The 20,190-nt window shown below is 36.5% G+C and overlaps 1 protein-coding gene across 16 annotated transcripts in view; it reads right to left on the bottom strand.

The window, feature by feature from the left end:
• Positions 1-20,190, bottom strand: part of FAM172A (family with sequence similarity 172 member A) — a 414,351-nt gene that overhangs the window by 300,426 nt on the left and 93,735 nt on the right. For 15 of the 16 annotated variants that reach the window (XM_044947287.2, XM_044947297.2, XM_025292221.3 and 12 more), the window contains one exon: positions 417-482. The exons of the other annotated variant lie outside the window; for it this stretch is intronic. In XM_044947287.2, coding sequence (XP_044803222.1) covers positions 417-482 — 66 coding nt within the window. The remainder of the gene's footprint in view (positions 1-416; positions 483-20,190) is intronic. 16 annotated transcript variants of the gene reach the window in all.

Here is a 20,190-nt window from a genome sequence, read left to right as displayed (position 1 = left end):
AGTAAATCTGGGGATGTTCAGAGGAAATAACACAGAAATGAAACACACAGTTTAAAATAATCAAGAAATAATTAAAATGAAAGCAAAAGTCTAATGTAAGAAAAAGCACATAGGTTTACTCAAATAAACATGTAAAAATAAATTATACCAATGAAATGAGAAAGGGTAGAGGAAAGAGTAGTTCTTTTGTGACATCACTTTCAAAAAAGACTGAAAATCAGTATTTCTTTACTTTACACTAAAGAATATTACTTTTTAAGAACTATTACACACAATGAGATGAAGTATAATGACAGGCATTTAATATTATCTTTATCAATATCAAAACATTAGGATCTTAACATTTAAACTTATCACAGGTAACCTAAAACAAAAGTTTTCTTTAAACTATAAATACTTTTAAAAATTGGACTTACTGGAATAGATATTTTTTTCAAATTACAATCCTTTTCCAGAAGCTCATATACGTACTTTGTGATGATCTAAGTAGGAAAGAAATAACATTAAAATACAATGTTATCCATTATCAAAATTCACATAAATTATTAAAATTTATTGCTCTGAATGAGTATCTATCTTGGAATATTTTCATCCTAAATTAACTGATTCTTTACTGGTTAACTTCCTGCTGCTGGGTATTGAAAAACTATGGACCTTAGTATTAAGGATTGAAAGTAGTTAAACTCAAAAATACATAAAGACTTTCTATTTTACAAAGCAATATTCTAAGCATATTTTTTTCAGTATTTCTAGAATTCTCTATCCCCTAAAACTTCCCCTCATGACTCTGAATCCTAACACTTCACTTGCATTCAATGAATCAAAGAGAGAAAAGTCAGAGGTATTCTAAACAGAAAAGGAAAACCGATCCAGCGAAGTCAGGAACCAGTTAGTACTACCAGTTACAATAGGCAGAAACATACCTCCCCAAAGATGTCTAGGTCCTAACTCCTGCAACCTGGTAATATGTTACATTCAGTTCAGTTCAGTCGCTCAGTCGTGTCCAACTCTTTGCGACCCCATAAATTGCAGCACAACAGGCCTCCCTGTCCATCACCAACTCCCAGAGTTCACTCAAACTCACGTCCATAGAGTCGGTGATGCCATCCAGCCATCTCATCCTCTGTTGTCCCCTTCTCCTCCTGCCCCCAATCCCTCCCAGCATCAGAGTCTTTTCCAATGAGTCAACTCTTCGCATGAGGTGGCCAAAGTATTGGAGTTTCAGCTTTGGCATCAGTCCTTCCAAAGAACACCCAGGACTGATCTTCTTTAGAATGGACTGGTTGGATCTCCTTGCAGTCCAAGGGACTTCAAGAGTCTTCTCCAACACCACAGTTCAAAAGCATCAATTCTTCGGCGCTCAACTTTCTTTGTAGTCCAACTCTCACATCCATACATGACCACTGGAAAAACCATAGCCTTGACTAGACAGATCTTTGTTGGCCAAGTAATGTCTCTGCTTTTGAATATGCTATCTAGGTTGGTCATAACTTTCCTTCCAAGGAGTAAGCATCTTTTAATTTCATGGCTGCAATCACCATCTGCAGTGATTTTGGAGTCCAGAAAAATAAAGTCTGATACTGTTTCCACTGTTTCCCCATCTATTTGCCATGAAGTGATGAGACCAGATGCCATGATCTTAGTTTTCTGGATGTTGAGCTTTAAGCCAACTTTTTCACTCTCCTCTTTCACTTTCATCACATGGTGGCAAAAGTAACTGTGTTGATATGATTAATATTAAGAACCCAAGATGAGGGAGATTAACTTGTATTATCTAAGTGGGCCCAATTTAATCATATAAATCCTAATAAGTAAAAGATTACAGAAGAACAGTATGTCACAAAGATGCAAAATGAGAAGGCCTTAAAGACTATTGCTAGTTTTGAAGATGCAAGAAGGAAACAATGAGCCAGGAAATCAGGTAGCCTTTAAAAGGCAGGATAAATCTCAGTTTAGAGTCAGTAAGAAAACAAGACCGAGGTCCTACTCTTGGAAAGAACTGGTTTCTGCCAACAACTCAAAGAAGTAGTAACTGGATTCATTCCCTAGAAAGAAAGAAATAGCCTGTCTAATAGCTTGAATTTAGGCTGGTGACATGCATACTGAACTTCTGACTCCAAGAACTGTATGATAATATACTTGTTTTGTTTTAATTTATGGTAAGTTGTTACATCAGCAATAGAAAACTAATATACTATTTCTATTAAGGAAAGTAAAGAGAGTGAAGAAAGAAATGTCTGGAATAAAAATGATGATTAAATACACTTTAATGGTCAGTTTAAGAAGTGTTCCAAAAATATCTTGAATCATCTATGCACACTATCTCAGGTAATAATTTTATCAGCAACATAATTAAAAGTCAAATTTTATGAAACAAAATCAGATTTTTTTTTTAGAAAATTAAGATTGCTTTGGTGTTGTCTTCTGTAATCTAAAATAAGATTCCCTATCCTGCTTTCTCTAAGAAGTTCAAAATCCCTCCTTCTCTGTATACATATTCATTCATTTTAGAAACAGTATATTAGATGTGTGCTAAAAGAGCTTTATCTTGGCTGACTAAAGTAATTTCAAAAGCTATGACACTAAACTATCAATAGAACTAGGCAATAATCTATTAGTTATTAATTGAAGAGCACTCCAATGGCAGAAAGTTCAGAGGAACTAAAGAGCTTCTTGATGAGGGTGAAGGAGGAGAGTGAAAAGGCTGGCTTAAAACTCAACATTCAAAAAAACTAAGATCGTGGCATCTGGTCCCATCACTTCATGGCAAACAGAAGAGGAAAAAGTGGAAGCGGTGACAGATTTTATTTTCTTGGGCTCCAAAATCACTGTGGATGGTGACTGAAGCCATGAAATTAAAAGACGCTTGCTCCTAGGGCGAAAGGCTATGACAAACCTAGACAACATATTAAAAAGCAAAGGTATCACTTTGTCAACAAAGGTCTGTTTAGTTAAAGCTATGGTTTTTGCAGTAATCATGCATGGATGTGAGAGCTGGACCATAAAGAAGGCTGAATGCTGAAGAATTCATGCTTTCGAACTGTGGTGCTGGAGAAGACTCTTGAGAGTCCGTTGGACTGCAAGATCAAACCAGTCAATCCTAAAAGGAAATTCACCCTCCATGTTCATTGGAATGACTGATACTGAAGCTGAAGCTCCAAAGTTTGGCTACCAGATGCAAAGAGCTGACTCATTGGAATAGACCCTAATGCTGGGAAAGATTGAGGACAGGAGGAGAAGGGAGTGACAGAGGAGGAAATGGTTAGATAGCATCACTGACTCAATGGACATGAGTTTGAGCAAACTCTGGGACATGGTAAAGAACAGGGAAATCTGGCGTGCTGTAGTCCATGGGGTCGCAAAGAGTCGGAGATGACTTAGTGACTGAACAACGAACAACAACTTGTATTTCATGCAGAATTTAAAATTATGCTCATTATACCTTTGCCAGAAAGTGGCAGTATTATAGACCTGAAAGAGTCAAGTAAATATGTGTAGGAGGAAATATGCATGAAATTATATAATGGGTTACAACTTCAAGAGAAATGGTTTAACTAAATGAGATTAGCTAAAATGAGTGGGTTATCGTTTCTAAAAATTTCCTTCTATGAAATCATAAAATATCCTTACATTTAAAGCAACAATAGAACCAGTCAAACTTAACTCAAACTCAAATGAATTCTACACTATGCAAAATACTTATAAGACATAATTTGATAATTAAAAAACTATCTTGGCAGGTTGTGCTTTATGTAAATATGAAATACACAGTATAGTTAATTCTCAATTTCATACTACAATATACAACAAAAATTCAAAACTGGTTACAATGACGTTGAAAAACTTTATAGGGCAAGTATTTGTTCTAATAAAACCATACATCAAGCCGAGTTGGAGAAACTCTACCTAACTTGCCCAGTTTGCTTTGCTCTCCAAGTTCTGACTCCAGAAAAAAAGCAATCATAGACTAAACCATTTATGTGATGGGCAGTTCTCTCTGTTTGGGATGTTCTCCTCCACCCTAGCCATCCTTTAAGAAATAGATGGTATGTCAGCTACTTTAGGTGACTTTTTTCCTGCCTCCTCCCAACCCCTCAACGTAAGACAAAATGTCCCACCTCTATGCTCCTCTGGACATGCATGGCGATTTGAGTATGATATTATTGGCTTGTCTGTTACCTGACTAGTCTGAGAATACTAAAATTTAAGTACCTCACCTTATTCTTCCTTGTATCCACACAGGATAGTATCTGATATATTCTCTTCACTGTTCATTCTGTCTACATCCTTCTAGGGAGATAACTGTTTCAGATTTTTTTTTAAATCCTTCTAACTGCTGAATTGAGGCTTAAAAAGAAAGAGCAGGATTCACAGCCTTACAGCTTAAGAAGGATACAGTCTGTATTTAGAAAAGTTAACAAGTGAAAAGATAATTTTTAAAAAAAAGATGAAAAAGGTATCTCTGCCCAAATGTAATCTATGTTCAAATATTCACTAAAATCATTGTTTCCAGTGAAGTTTGTACAGGGGAAAGAAAAGGCTTAAGAGACTAAGATGAATGAGCTAAGGTAAAATCTTCATTCTAATAAGAAACAAGGGAATTTCTGATTTTCCGGTCTGAAATATGAAGAGCTTGAAAACAGTCACTCCTACCCTAACAAAAAGAAAAAAAGCTGAACAAACTGAAAACCAATGACTCTTCTTAGATCCATCAGAAAACTGAGGTCACAGAGCAAACAGCTTCCCCGAAAACTGGACAAATAGGCAGATGCAGAGAATCAGGACTTACTGGTATCAAAAGCCAAGTGTTAGCTAAAGCAAGTCCTGGGGTAGGAACACTTTCAACTATAATTGATTAATTTCTGGAGGTTCAGTATGAATATTAGCTTAAGAACAAAAAACTAGGAGAAGGCTCAGCCTTAAAGAAGGATTCCCGAAAGTTCTATGAGTTGTATCTCTACAAGCCTCACCAGGTTCTCACTATGAAGATTAGAGAAAACTTCTTACCTCTTTATGGCAGAAGAAGAAAAAAATGATTTAACAAATACTACTGAACTCTGTTCTCCTTAATAAGGCCTAGCCACAAGGAGAACCATTTCACTAGAGCCTAACTGACATAGGGGAAGCAAAAGATTCACTAAAAGACTGAGACCTAATCATAGGACTATAGAAAGTTCCCTTCTCTTCTACCCCTCCCCACATTACCATCATATCAGTAAGGTCCCTTTACAATAACAAGGAATGAGATATAGCTAAAAGAACTGCAAGGTTCACCCCTATTTAAGATCTCCAGGAACATTTAAAGACAACAGGGAAAACAAAAACAAGGATAGAAGAAAACACTTTAGCCTTGGCCACAAGAGCTACAGCAAATAGTAAACACAGACTGACTCCTAGCTAGATAAACATAACACTTTACACTAAAGACATATCTACCAAAGTTCCTTTTACTCAACACACCACATTCAAATTTCAACAAAAAAAATGACCAGAAACACTACAAGGCAAAAAGAAACAACCTGAAGAGACAAATCAAGCACCAGAAAATGTGTAATTATCAGAATTGGAATTTAAAACAATAATAAGCAATATGCCAAAGGATTTATTGAAAAAGTTGACAACATTAAAGAACATGTGAGTAACATAAGCTGAGAGCTAAAAACTCTTAGGAAAGAATCAAAAGAAAATGTTAGATCAACACATGTATACCTGTGGCGGATTCATTTTGATATTTGGCAAAACTAATACAATTATGTAAAGTTTAAAAATAAAATAAAATTAAAAAAAAAAACCACTGTTAAACCAAAATGAAGAATGCCTTTGATGGGCTCATGAGTAGACTAGACATGGCCAAGAAGAAAATCATAGAGTTTTAAGATATAACAGTAGACACTTTCAAAACTGAAATGTAGAGAGCAAAAAAAAATAAATAAAGATGGAACAGAATATCTGAGAATTGACAAATAATTACAAAATGTTTAACATATGCATAATAGTAATTTCCAGTAGTCATGTATGGATGTGAGAGTTGGACTGCAAAGAAAGCTGAACACCAAAGAATTGATGCTTTTGAACTGTGGTGTTGGAGAAGACTCTTGAGAGTCCCTTGGACTGCAAGGAGATCCAACCAGTCCATTCTAAAGAAGATCAGTCCTGGGTGTTCTTTGGAAGGAATGATGCTAAAGCTGAAACTCCAGTACTTTGGCCATCTCATGCGAAGAGCTGACTCACTGGAAAAGACTCTGATGCTGGGAGGGACTGGGGGCAGGAGGAGAAGGAGACGACAGAGGATGAGATGGCTGGATGGCATCACTGACTCGATGGACATGAGTTTGGGTGAACTCCGGGAGTTGGTAATGGACAGGGAGGCCTGGCGTGCTACAATTCATGGGGTCGCAAAGAGTCAGATACGACTTGAGCAACTGAACTGAACTGAACTGAATACCAGAAAAAGAAAGAAAAGAACAGAGGAACTATTTGACATAATAATGGCTGAGAATACTCCAAAATCAATGACAGACACAAAACCACAGACTTGGGTGATCCAAGAACTCCAAGAAGGATAAATACCAAAGCTACACCTGGCCATATAATATTAAAACTGCACAAAACCAAACCCAAAGAGAAAACCTGGGAAGAAGCCAGACCAAAGGTCTGGAGAGATCTGGAGGAGAAAGGGATGTGGGAAACTTTACCAACAGAGGAAAAAAGATAAGAAGTATACCAGACTTCTCTTAGGAACCACGTGCCCAAGAAGAAAGCAGACTGAAATATTCAAAACATTTAAAGAAAAAAGAGTCACCAATCTAAAATTCTATATCCAGTGAACTTATCCTTCAAAGATGAGAAATAAAGACTTTCCTAGACAAAAAATGAGGGATTTTTTTGCAAGCAGATCTACCACAAGTAATGTTAAAATAAGTTATTCAGAAAGAAAGAAAATCACATAGGTCAGAAATTAGGATGTACATAAAGAAAGGAAGGGTATTAGAAATGAATATATTAACGTAAAATAATTTTTAAAATTTTTCTTATTTTTAATTTACCTAACAGATAACAGTTTGTTGAAAATAACAGCAACAATGCTTTTGATAAGAAAAATGAATGACAACAAGATTATAAGGTATGGAAGGTAGAAGCTGAGAATACTCTGTTAGAAGGTGCTCATACTACCCAAGAAGTCGTACAGTAGTATTTGAAAGAAAAACTGGAAAGAAAAATTACTACACCTGATATTTTTTTCTGGATTTTTTTGATTCCTAAGGAGTACCCATACAGCTAAAATTAAATGAATCCACAATGGAAGACACAGGAAGCAATTTTGAGATTATACATTCATGAAATCGATCCCTGAGCTACCCACAGAATAATGTTCTCTAAGAACAGTGGTCAAACTAGACTTTTTTCTAGCTCACCCTGCAATAATTATTAGCTTGGGACTTAGAATCATTTATAATAAAGATCCACCCTATAAGTTACCTATTTAAAAACCAATAGCATCTTTTTATCTTAATGTCCTATTTATCCTAACTATACATCCTATCCTAGCTCCCTCCTAGGAAGGGATGGAGGGAGGGGAGGAAATAAGGAAGGAGAGATGGAGGAAGGGAGAAACAGAAGGAAAGCAGGCAGAAGAAAAAAAAAGTCTTACTAATTAAGGTTTGATACTGTCCAATAATGTCAGTGTGGCAAACCTAAAAGGGCTACTCTAGTATCTTTACATTAAAGACGGTATGATGTGAATGGTGATGAGTTGTCTAATTAGAACTAAATCACATTTACCCTGAGTACATATTCTCTTAAGTCAGAACTACATACTAAATTTCACTAGAATTATCTCCAACACATCCTTACTTTTCCCCTTAAAACCTTTTATACTTCATTCTTGATGGGTACATTCTAAACTTTTAAAAAGTCTTTTGAAGTAACTGCTTTTTCAGCATATCTTTGAAATAAATTTCATTCCTCCAACTTCCAATTAACATTCCTTGGCGTTCTTAGTCTGTATCCCCAGCTGTCCCTCATTTAGATCAGCTTCAGATCATTTGCTCTCACATTTCCCTTTTACCTGCTCTAAAGAAAAGTCATTCTTTTTCTAATCCAACCTTACTTTCCTGTAGCCAGATTCTTAAGCAACTTACACCAACAGACTTGTAAGTGTATCCAGCTAACTACTGATATCTTCTTTTTTAAAAAATTTATTTAATTGGAGGCTAATTACTTTACAATATTGTGGTGGTTCTTACCATACTCTCTTACGGATTTCACAGGCAACTCAAACTTACTATGTTCAAAACTGACTCCATCTATACGTCTCCAAACCTATTCCTCCTCCAGTGTGTTCATCCACTCTGCAGATGGTACTACCATCCACCTAACTGCTCAAGCTAGAAGCCTAAATGGGTTAACTCCTCATTCATCCTCCTCTTGCAATCAATCATCAAATTCCTCAAGCTAATCATGGAAGAGCTCCATATCTCCCCATCTCTGCTAGCACCATTCCAGGTCATTCAAGTCCATCAACAGGTTACTATCTCTTCTTGGGCTGCTTCTGTCGCCTCCTTCTGCTATATCTATTATGGAAGATCTTCCTCCAGACCTTATTTTCTGTTAGCAGACATCCTTTACAAATGCAGACCTAAAGACTTCTAGTGCGATAAGGATAGGACCTCAAACATTAAAACCAGCATGCCTTACCAGATCTGGCCCCTGCCAACTTCTCACGTTTCATCCGATAGCCCTCTCTTTCTTCATTCTCCATATTATGTAGCCACAATGCCTTTATTTTTTAAATTCTCAGATGTATCAGGATCTTTTTAACCTCAGAGCCTTTGCAAATAATGTTGCTTTGCTGAGAACGCTTGTTCCATTCTTTGCTCATTCAGCTTCAACATCCTCCTTGTCTGACCCTGAATCCATCCTCAAAGAATCTTGCATTCCTCCTACTTAATACTTAGATTATTAATAAAGTCTTTCCCAAGCTCTGTCTGTACCACTAGACTTAAAGCTTTTGGAAAAGAAGCATTTGTCTTAGGTTGAATGTCTAGGGCCTAGCTCATATAATGACAATCAAATATTTTTTGGAATAAACAGTAATAATAATAATAGCAGACACATGCATAGTACTCACAGTAACAACTTCCTTTAATAAATCTCCACTCCCTTAATCATCACAACAACCCAATAAAGGAAGAAACCAAAACATTTAAAAGTTTAGATAACTTACACAGCTAAATAAGTCACAGAGTTTGGATGGAAAACTAGGCTGTCTGTCTGTCCGGGAGTCTAGAATCTTTTTTCTGGACATATATTCCATCTCCTCTGTTACGTAGTCAATAAAGATGCTAAAGGAGAGTGGGATGTAAAACTGAAATTAAAGGCCTATTAGTAGCTTAACACCAGCAGGCAAGAACAGAAGCAAAAGAGGATATTTAAGGTAGGTAAAGTAAAAACAGTAATTTTAATTGCCTGAATTAGGCCCTCTTAGTGGGTGAACAAATAAAGAAAGCTCTTTTGGATGTATAATGAAATCAATGGACTCTTTTCAGAGAGTATTTTTTAAAAAGTTAATAAAATACACAGGATTACCAAGGGAACCAATTATAGTGGAATACAGTTCAATTTTTTTAAATACCAGATCTTTGATATATTGTTACATATGTCCTTCATTATCAATACACTTTAGATATATCTAAAACTATAGTTTTATCATCTTAAAAACAGGTTATTTCTGTGAAAAACTCATAAAACTGCTAATATTAGTATTTTTTATACCTACATTTATAATAAAAAGAAATGTAGCTTAGAGGGTAGAAAAATAAAGATGTAACTTTTATCCCATTGAGGTTCACAGACCCCAGGCCCTAAATCTTATCCCCCGGTGTTAAGAATTCCTGGCCTAAACAGCATACCTGGAACCTACAAAGACTTTGCATAGGGCTCCTTGCTTTGGCCCAAAAGGGAAAAAAGTCAGACTGGCATCTTTTTTGAGATGTACACTATAAAAAATACTGCTCTCTCTTCATTTTCTGCCCACATAAAATTACATGCTTTTAGTTTCAATACTGGATATTTGCAGATGATGGGGCCACAGGACTGCTGCTGCTGCTGCTGCTAAGTCACTTCAGTCGTGTCCAACTCTGTGTGACCCCATAGACGGCAGCCCACCAGGCTCCCCCGTCCCTGGGATTCTCCAGGCAAGAACACTGGAGTGGGTTGCCATTTCCTTCTCCAATGCATGAAAGTGAAAAGTGAAAGTGAAGTCGCTCAGTCATATCTGACTCTTAGCGACCCCGTGGACTGCAGCCGACCAGGCTCCTCGTCCATGGGATTTTCCAGGCAAGAGTACTGGAGTGGGGTGCCATTGCCTTTTCCAGCCACAGGACTGGAAAAGGTCAATTTTCATTCCAATCCCAAAGAAAGGCAATGCCAAAGAATGCTCAAACTACCACACAATTTTACTCATCTCACACGCTAGTAAAGTAATGCTCAAAATTTTCCAAGCCAGGCTTCAGCAATACGTGAACCATGCAAGTCCAGATGTTCAAGTTGGTTTTAGAAAAGTCAGAGGAACCAAAGATCAAATTGCCAACATCCCCTGGATCATGGAAAAAGCAAGAGAGTTCCAGAAAAACATCTATTTCTGCTTTATTGACAATGCCAAAGCCTTTGACTGTGTGGATCACAATAAACTGTGGAAAATTCTGAAAGAGATGGGAATACCAGACCACCTGACCTGCCTCTTGAGAAATCTGTATGCAGGTCAGGAAGCAACAGTTAGAACTGAACATGGAACAACAGACTGGTTCCAAATAGGAAAAGGAGTACGTCAAGGCTATATATTGTCACCCTGCTTATTTAACTTAAATGCAGAGTACATCATGAGAAATGCTGGGCTGAAAGAAGCACAAGCTGGAATCAGAACTGCCGGGAAAAACATCAATAACCTCAGATATGCAGATGACACCACCCTTACAGTAGAAAGTGAAGAAGAACTAAAGAGCCTCCTGATGAAAGTGAAAGAGGAGAGTGAAAAAGTTGGCTTAGAGCTCAACATTCAGAAAACGAAGATCATGGCATCCGGTCCCATCACTTCATGGCAAATAGATCGGGAAACAGTGGAAACAGTGGCTGATTTTATTTTTCTGGGCTCCAAAAATCACTGCAGATGGTGATTGCAGCCATGAAATTAAAAGACGCTTACTCCTTGGAAGGAAAGTTATGACCAACCTACACAGCATATTAAAAAGCAGAGATGTTACTCTGCCAACAAAGGTCCGTCTAGTCAAGGCTACGGTTTTTCCAACGGTCATGTACTGTAAAGACTGATGTTGAAGCTGAGACTCCAATACTTTAGCTACCTGATGTGAAGAGCTGACTCATTTGAAAAGACCCAGATGCTGAGAAAGATTGAGGGCAGAAGGAGAAGGGGACGACAGAGGACGAGATGGTTGGATGGCATCACTGACTCAATGGTCATGATTTTGGGTTAACTCTGGGAGTTGGTGATGGACAGGGAGGCCTGCAGGGATTCGGTTCATGGGGTCGCAAAGAGTCGGACATGACTGAGTGACTGAACAGAACTGGGCAGAAACACTAGAGCCCAATTTTTCCTGTTACTCTTAATAATAAGATCTATACTTCAAAAACTAGAAGAATTATGAATCCATGGTTCTTGAAGTCAGTACTCAGGATAAAACCATCACTATGTCAGGCATCCAGGTAAAGCATTTCACTAACTTTTCATGATCTCTTCCTCTTTGCTGTTCACTCTGTTAAACCAGACATCTATAAAAACTATCTCAAAGGCTTGAATGACATTGGGCTGATGTTTATAAACACACTCAAGGTGGTGCTAGCAGTAAAAAATCTGCATGCCAATGCAGGAGATGCAGGTTCAATCCTTGGGTCGGGAAGATCCCTGGAGAAGGGCATGGTAACCCACTCCAGTATTCCTGACTAGAGAATCCCATGGACAGAGGAGGCTGGCAGGCTATAGTCCGTGGGGTCTCAAAGTGTTGGACATGACTGAAGTGACTTAGCACACACACAAGGAAACACATTGTCGTTCACATATTGAAGGTATACCAACACATGAAAATAAAAGGTTTAATAATAGATATTAGTAAGCCAAAAAAAAAAAACAAGTATAAATCAAATATTGTATATGCAAAATAAATTTCTTATAAATTATTTACTCTACCTAAGGAAGTGCATTCACATAAAGAATAAGACTACACTGTAGCTAGGGACAAAAAAATAAAAATAAGCTAGACTAATATACTCAGAGTAGTCGTTGCTGTGTCATCTTAATTTGTGAAACTAAATAAATATCAGTAACTACATTGTAGATTAAAACTTGCCTCTTTATTCTTTTTCAAAGCAGGGTAACTATTCCCTACAATGACTGCAGGATATGAAAACCATACTAATTTTACCACTCTCCACTTACCTTTACACATGGAAAGTTTCAACAATTCAACAAGAAAGTTCGTTTTTGAGTGAAAATAGGGGACACATCCGCTGAACATAATGCTATGGATTCTCCTGGTAACTACTATTCTGAGAAAGATGGCCTATCTTAAATCAGGAGATACTCTTTCATAACGTGTCCAAGGGAGGGAAAGGAAGACACATTTCCTTCAATCTTCCTGTTTCTGCTATTTTATAAGCAAAAAAAAAATGTATAAGAAATTGTTAGAGTTTGGCATTAGTTAGATTACTAGTATTTGGATTTTCCCTTTCACTATTAACAAATAAACAAGTGTATAAAATATATTCAACTGTTTCAGAGAGTGGAAAATAGGAAATAATAAATCCGCGATCCCTGAGAGAAGGAAAGCAAAGAGGATGAGCCCCCAGCATCACCATGGTTTTCTGCCTAAAGGCTATTTCTGGACTTTGGCCCAGGGAGGAGGAACCCAGGCCTCACCTAAGGAAAAGTAGATTTGAGCTCAGGGAAACTGAGGTCACTGGAACTTGCAGGGCATATACCAGAGATTATGCAGGAAATTATGCAGAAAAAGAGCAACAGAAATCTACAAATGAATTCCTGTCTTTGACTCTGCTCTTTGCATAGGGTTAAACTCCCAAAGAGCGAGAGTAAGAAAACTACTAAGAAAAAATAAAAACTGAAAAGTTTAAAGATAAACAATTCAAAGAGCTTGTATAAGGCTCTGAGATATCTGAGGGCAAACCAGCCAGGGTGAAAAGTCTTCTTCACTGAGTACTTAGGGGTATCTAGTAGTGGCCCAAGAAGGGAGACACTTCAGGGTCAAATGCTCTCAGAAGAGAGCTAAACTATCCCGAGTGGAACAGTTACTCAAGAGCTATCATAACTAAGCCATAAACGAAGTCCACAAATGAAGAATTCCACAATAAACCGAACTGTTCTTGAAACAAAACTGAACGTTTTTTAAAGGCAGACAACAAATTCCAGACACTCAGCATAACGTTCACAATCCAATACAAATTACTCTAGACATTCACAGAAATAGGAAAATGTGATCTGTAATTTTTATAAGGAGTTATAGGGAGTGAAATCAGTCAATAAAAAAAGACCTAGAAATGATAAAGATGATGATGAAATTAAGAGACAAGCACCTTAAATTGGATATTATAAAAAAGTATTTTTCAGGATGCAAAGGGAAATATTAATACTGATATAATGAGAAAAGAAATGGATTTTTAAAAAAGAACCAAAGAATGCAACTGCTGAGAACTGAAAAATACAGCATCTGAAATAAAAAATTCTGTGAATAGGGTTAACATCTGATTAAACCCTGCCAAAGAATAGATCAGAGAATGTAAAGGTAGAGCATAAAACCTATCCAAAATGAAAGAGAGAAAAAACTGAAATAGTAAACTTCACTAAAGGATAATGAGAAGGACAATAAGAAGTAGCTTAACATACATGTTATTCCGACTGACTGGAAAAGACCCTGATGCTGGGAAAGATGGAGGGCAGGAGGAGAAGGGGACGACAGAGGATGAGATGGATGGATGGCATTGCTGACTCAGTGGACACAAGTTTGAGCAAACTCAGGGAGACAGTGAAGGACAAGGAAGCCTGGTGTGCTGCAGTCCATGGGAATAGCAAAGAGTCGGACACGACTGAGCGGCTGAAAAAAAAAAACAATTGGAGTACGGAGTAGGGGGGCTGTGAGAAGGAGGGAAACCCAAAAAAAAAAAAAAGAAATACTTCTAAAAGTAATGGCAGATCATTTTCTAGATTTGATAAAAAACTATAAAAGCACATATCCAAGAAGCTTAACAAAGAAGATAATGAAGAAAAGAACCCCGAGGCACATTCATAATCAGATTGCTGAAAATTAGTAATAAAGAGAAAAATCTCTAAAGCAGCCAGAGAAAACAACACATTGCATAGAGGAAATTAAAGATAAGAAATATCGCTAACTGCTCAACAGAAAAAAATGCAAACCAAAAGAAAATGAGGAAACATCTTTAGAATAACCCAAGGGGGGAAAAATACCCCACACCTAAAATTCTACAGAAACTGAAAATATCCTTAAGAAATGAAGACAAAATAAAGACCTTTCTAGACAAACAAAAGCCAAGAAAATTAACTGCCAGCAGACTGGTACTAAAAATATTATAAAATGTCCTTCACGCTGAAGAAAATTATTCCAGATGGAAACACAGATACAGGGCAAAATGAAAGCACAATGTTACGAGGCTCTCCTATTATTATTTGAAGTGGTATGATTTGAAGATAAACTATAGCAAGTTAATGATGAATACTGTAAACCCTATAGTAACCATTAATAAAATAAAACAAAAAGGTGTGGTAAATAAGCCAAAAGAGGAGATAAAGTAGATTATTACCAATATAATACATTCAGTTAGATTTATTACTTTTAGCTAAAGTTTTTTCTTATGAGTAAAAAGATGATCCTCTACTGAAGTCTGTAGTATACACTAGCCATTTGCCTGTTTTTGTACCAACATTAATTATACAGTTTCTCCATGTACAAAACGAAAGGATCTCAGGATACAGGCATTCTAGAAATTTGATAAACACCATTCTGCAAAAAAAAAAAAAAAAAGAGATTCCTACTAAGATAAAATATAATTTTTACCAAGCATAAATATTAATTTTGGTCAGTTAGATCTGATAATATTAAAAGAATGGGACTCACCAAAATTTTAAATTAAGGTTCAATGGTATAAATCTTTTCTCAGAGTATGAGAACATAACTTTTCATTTCTGAAACAATTCAAGACCTTTAAAAAAATCCACTGCAGTCTAGCAAAGACCTGACAGGAAAAAAACCGTTTCTATTTCTAAAATCCATATAAGAAATAAAACCACCTTTCTAATGATTCCCACACAATTTCAGAAAGTAAACTTTAGAGGCTTATATATTGCTTATACATGCTAAAGAGATTAGTTGTCAACAAAATACAAAACTTCATAAAGTGGGAAAAAAAAAACTCAGTGTTTTGACTTGACAAAAGCAAACTTAAACCAACCTTAAATATATAATATGTAACTTCAGTGATATCTGAAAGCTATTTTATTATATAAAATATTTTCTTTTGGCGAGCCTCACCAGCTGGTACCATTTGCCCAGGGAGACAGCTGTTTTTTAGCTTTCCTATCTCAGCACGTTTCCAACTGTCAGTTCTAACCGTACGCAATCCCATAGTGACAGAATACTTTAAGAGAAATGGCTCATTAACTGTGAATCTACAAAGTCCACTCTCTTCAGTGAATTCAAATTAAAACCCACAGACTTGCTAGCTCATAACAGAATTCCCCACACATTTTTTGTTGTTGTTCTTTTGCACTGCAGACTTAAAATATTCATGCCATCTACTATAAAATTTTTTGCTCAATCCTGTAAATGCACTGACATAAAATGTGAGTGGAAGTATGTCTTGAAAATTCATGAATGATAAAACTATTTTTTAAAAAATGAGGACTTCCAAATTCCTTTACAATGTAAGTGGCTTACAATTTTGCAGACAGACTAGCTTGAACAATAAAGTTCATATTTAACATATATAATAGGTTCTTAGAAAATTCCCAGTAACAACTCAAAGAAAAGACCAACCTTACAGGTCTCTAAGAATCAGATGAGATAACATATTTAAAAAACCTTAAAATGAAAAAGAAAATCAGCTTTTAAGTGTGAAGTGTTTTTACTATCAATACAAGTAAACCACTTTTAAAAATTATTTGGCAAGAATATAAAAAAATAAGCGTGGACTATGTGAGGCAGATGCATATCAAAGTTATGTACACCAAGAGCATATCACTTGATGATAACCACAGTAATTCCAGAAATTGGAAACCTTGTACAGTGTTGGTAAGAATACAAAATGGTGCAGCAACTATAAAAAATAGTAGAGAGGTGCCTAACAAAGTTAAAAATGGAATTACCATATGATCTGGTAATCCCACTCCTGAGTATATATCCAAAGGAATGAAAATCAGAATCTCAAAGAACTATCTGCCCTTTCATATTCATGACAACATTATCCACAACAGCCAAGAAATGGAAACAACCCGAATGTCCAAAGATGGAGGAATGAGTAGACCAAGTGTGGTATATATACCTACACTGAAATGTTATTCAGCCTTCGAAAAGAAGGAAGTCCTGCCATATAGGATGACACTGATGACCTTGGAGGACATCATGCCAAGTGAAGTCAGTCAGTCACAAAAGGACCAATAAGGCATGATTCCACCTATATGAAGTATCTACAATAGTCAAACTCAGTGAAACAGAGAGTAAAACTATAGTTTCCAGGGGCTAAGGGGGAAATTGAAGTGAGAAATGACTGTTCAATGGTCATATAGTCCCAGCCATGCAAGACCGTTAGTTCTAAAGATCTGCTGTACACCACAGTGTCTATGGTTAACAATACTATGTGCACTTAAATATCTGTCAAGAGGCTAGAGCTCATGGTGAGTTTTCTTACACACACACACACACACACACACACATACACATATGTTAGTGGAAGTAGATCATGAAAAACTATGAATTAAAAAGATGTTTTTAAAAAAACAAGAGCTTCAAAATTACAATTTAAGTCGATTACAATTTTGAAATTATACCTATTTATATGTCTATCTCAATCACTATAAACACAAAAGAAGATTTGCTAAAATGAAAAGAAACTTCTAAATAAGTACTTTGTTGGGTAAGTCCTGATTTGGCGACCAAGTCACAGAAATTATGGCTCCTTCTCCTATCTGTTCCAAATGGACTATTTTCCCTAAATAGATACATATTGCCTAAAGAATCATCAAATATATGGAGACAAAGTCTCTTCTGTGCTGCCCATGGGAACATATTTTTGCCAAGATTGTCAGCCCAGACCACCTTTGAAACTATTCAGAAATTTTCACTAATTAGGAAAATGTGAAAGTTTAATAATGTATACTATTTATATTCCTATATCTACATTTATCTACCTATGTGTGTAAACACAAACATGCACACATAAATATATTGTCCAGATATTAAATAGGTTTCTGGCCTGAGAAAAGGAAATTAGTAACTTTCTCTGAGGAGGTACAGTGGGCTTTCTAAAAGAGAAAGCAAATATGAACAAATATCTTTATGAAATCAGTAGATCAATGGACAGCAGCCTTTTCAAACTTATGGGTAATGCATTGTTTACAGACCTCAAGTCATATGAGAATGCAGACCACTAAAGTGTTCAACTGGTTCTAAGATTTGTAGGATTTCTCATTGCATTGAAGAGTCCCAAATAAACTCTCATTGCTTCACAAGTCCCAGTCAGAATTCTTGCAGTGGTCCCTAATTTATCTCAAACTAAGATCATCCTGCATTCTGGTATGTACTCAAACTGTTCTATAACTACTGACTTCCAAGGTTATATACATCATGACAAAAAAGAAACTGCTTTCCTGGTATCACATTTTCCCATTTCATGAGTCTTTTTAATTCATTCATGCAACTGATGCCTTGAAAATGCCCCTCAATTACAATAACATAAATTTGTTATTTTCTAAGAAATAATTATGATCTCTGAGATAGCAACAACCTCTCTGAAAGCAAACAAAAATAATTCTTCACTCTCTATCTGCAGTCTTCTACTCTCCTTCCAGCAATGAATACAGGGTTAAACAATGGGAAGTCTAATCCTTGCTCTCTGTCAGGTGGTTTGCTCAGTGAGCAAATGTTTACTGAGAAGTTTTTACGTACCGATCATTGATTAGGCACTGGGGATACAGAAGAGAAAAAGACAGGTATCTGTTCTGTCTTCTAAGGGTAAAAAGTAAACAAATAAATTGTTGGTGTTCAATCGCTAAGTTACGTCTGACTCTGCATCGCCATGGTTTGCAGCGGGCCAGGCTCCTCTGTCCTTCACTGTCTCCTGGAGTTGGCTCAAATTCATCTCGGCTGAGATGTTATCTATCCATTTCACCCTCTGCCGCCCCCTTCTCCTCCTGCCCTCAATCTTTCCCAGCATCAGGGTCTTTTCCAATGAGTCGGCTCTTCACATCAGGTGGCCAAAGTATTAGAGCTTCAGCTTCAGCATCAGTCCTTCCAATGAATATTCAGGGCTGATTTCCTTTAGGATGGACTGGTTGGATCTCCTTCCAGTCCAAGGGACTCTCAAGAGTCTTCTCCAACACCACAGTTTGAATGTATCAATTCTTCAGCACTCAGTTTTCTTGATGGTTCAACTCTCACATCTGTACCTGACTACTGGAAAAACGATAGCTTTGACTATACGCACCTATGTTGGCAAAGTGATGTCTCTGCTTTTTAACACACTGTCTAGGCTTGTCATAGCTTTCCTTGGAATTTTAAAGACTTAAAATTAAGTCTTTTAATTTCATGGCTGCAGTCACTGTCCACGCTAATTTTGGAGCATAAGAAAATAAAGTCCTGTCTGCCACTGTTTGGATATCTCTTTATTGCTTCACAGACTTCTTACTTCCCAGCTAAATCTCTCACCTCTAGTTTCTATGTGCCAGGTGGATCTGCCAGTTGTTTAAACTTTCTAGTTGTCAATAGTAACATTATACGTTTTGTTACTATTTCCACCAAATCAGCCATCACTAAACATAAGTTGTTTGAGCAATCTGTTTTCAGGCTCCAAAAGATGTCTAGCCTAGTCAAACTAGATTTTAGCAAACAAATATTTCATTTGATATACCGGTTGTGCCCTCAGATGATTTTAGCATTAGCATAACACAGGCAATTGTTCTGGGAGCTAGATAGGAAATGAGGACAGATGAACACTGAATCTGTTTTCTAAGAGTCCTAGTATAGCTTCAAGTAGTTATTCTGTATTCAACAAGATATTTCAGGAACCTAAGCAAAGCTAAAAAGTATACACAATCTTTTCATATAGTCTACATACTTCTTAGCAATCAAAACCCACATTTAATCTTAGATTTGGGAAACCTAATGCTGTAAACATTTCCACAAACTGGTCTTCCCTCCTTCAAGCTACATCTGCTCTAACTCCTAGAAAAAGTTATTCTTGAAGAAGGAGTTCAAAAGCCCTTGAAATAAATGACTTTCTAACTCAAGATTTGATAACCACATACCATTCCCTGTCCCTCAGACTCCTTCATCTGCAAAAATGGCCAAACACAACTTTCTGCACTTAAAAATCAACTTTCATGTTTTGTTAAGGTATTCCGTACAACTCTGAATAGTGTCATACTGATTTCAAATACTTATTCTGAATAAATGAAGTTTCAGAATTCTTTCTAAATGCTGTATCACAACGTAATCAAGATCCCTCTGGTCTGATCAAATAATTCCACAAATTCTCTAAAAGAGATTCCCAGTAGTATATGTATCTGTACACACACATACATGAATATGGATATACGTGGAAGCATGAGTGCATCCCCAAATGAAAAAGAGGTTCAAAGAACAATTTGTTCAGTCTCTTCTTTAAAAATCAGAAAAGAAAAAAAAAACTGACAAATTCATGAAGAAGAATAAAGAGTGTAATGAGAAGGCCCATCTGCCTATGACATAATAGCCAAGCATGATTTTTTAGAATCTTTTCCCTTAAACTAATTTAACAAAATGTTCTTAAAACCTAGAAAGTATTGAGATGGGGAGATGGTAGAGGGTGGGAAGGGCATCAATTAGCATATATTTCAGAAGTCAAATATAGTTTATCTTTACTGGTCCTAGCAGAATTTAGCCAATTTTAATTTCT

This window comes from Bubalus bubalis, chromosome 9, assembly GCF_019923935.1.
Source record: "Bubalus bubalis isolate 160015118507 breed Murrah chromosome 9, NDDB_SH_1, whole genome shotgun sequence".
NCBI classification, from domain to species: domain Eukaryota; kingdom Metazoa; phylum Chordata; class Mammalia; order Artiodactyla; family Bovidae; genus Bubalus; species Bubalus bubalis.
Note: the sequence above shows the minus strand (reverse complement) of the source record. Positions and strands in the feature narration are given on the sequence as shown.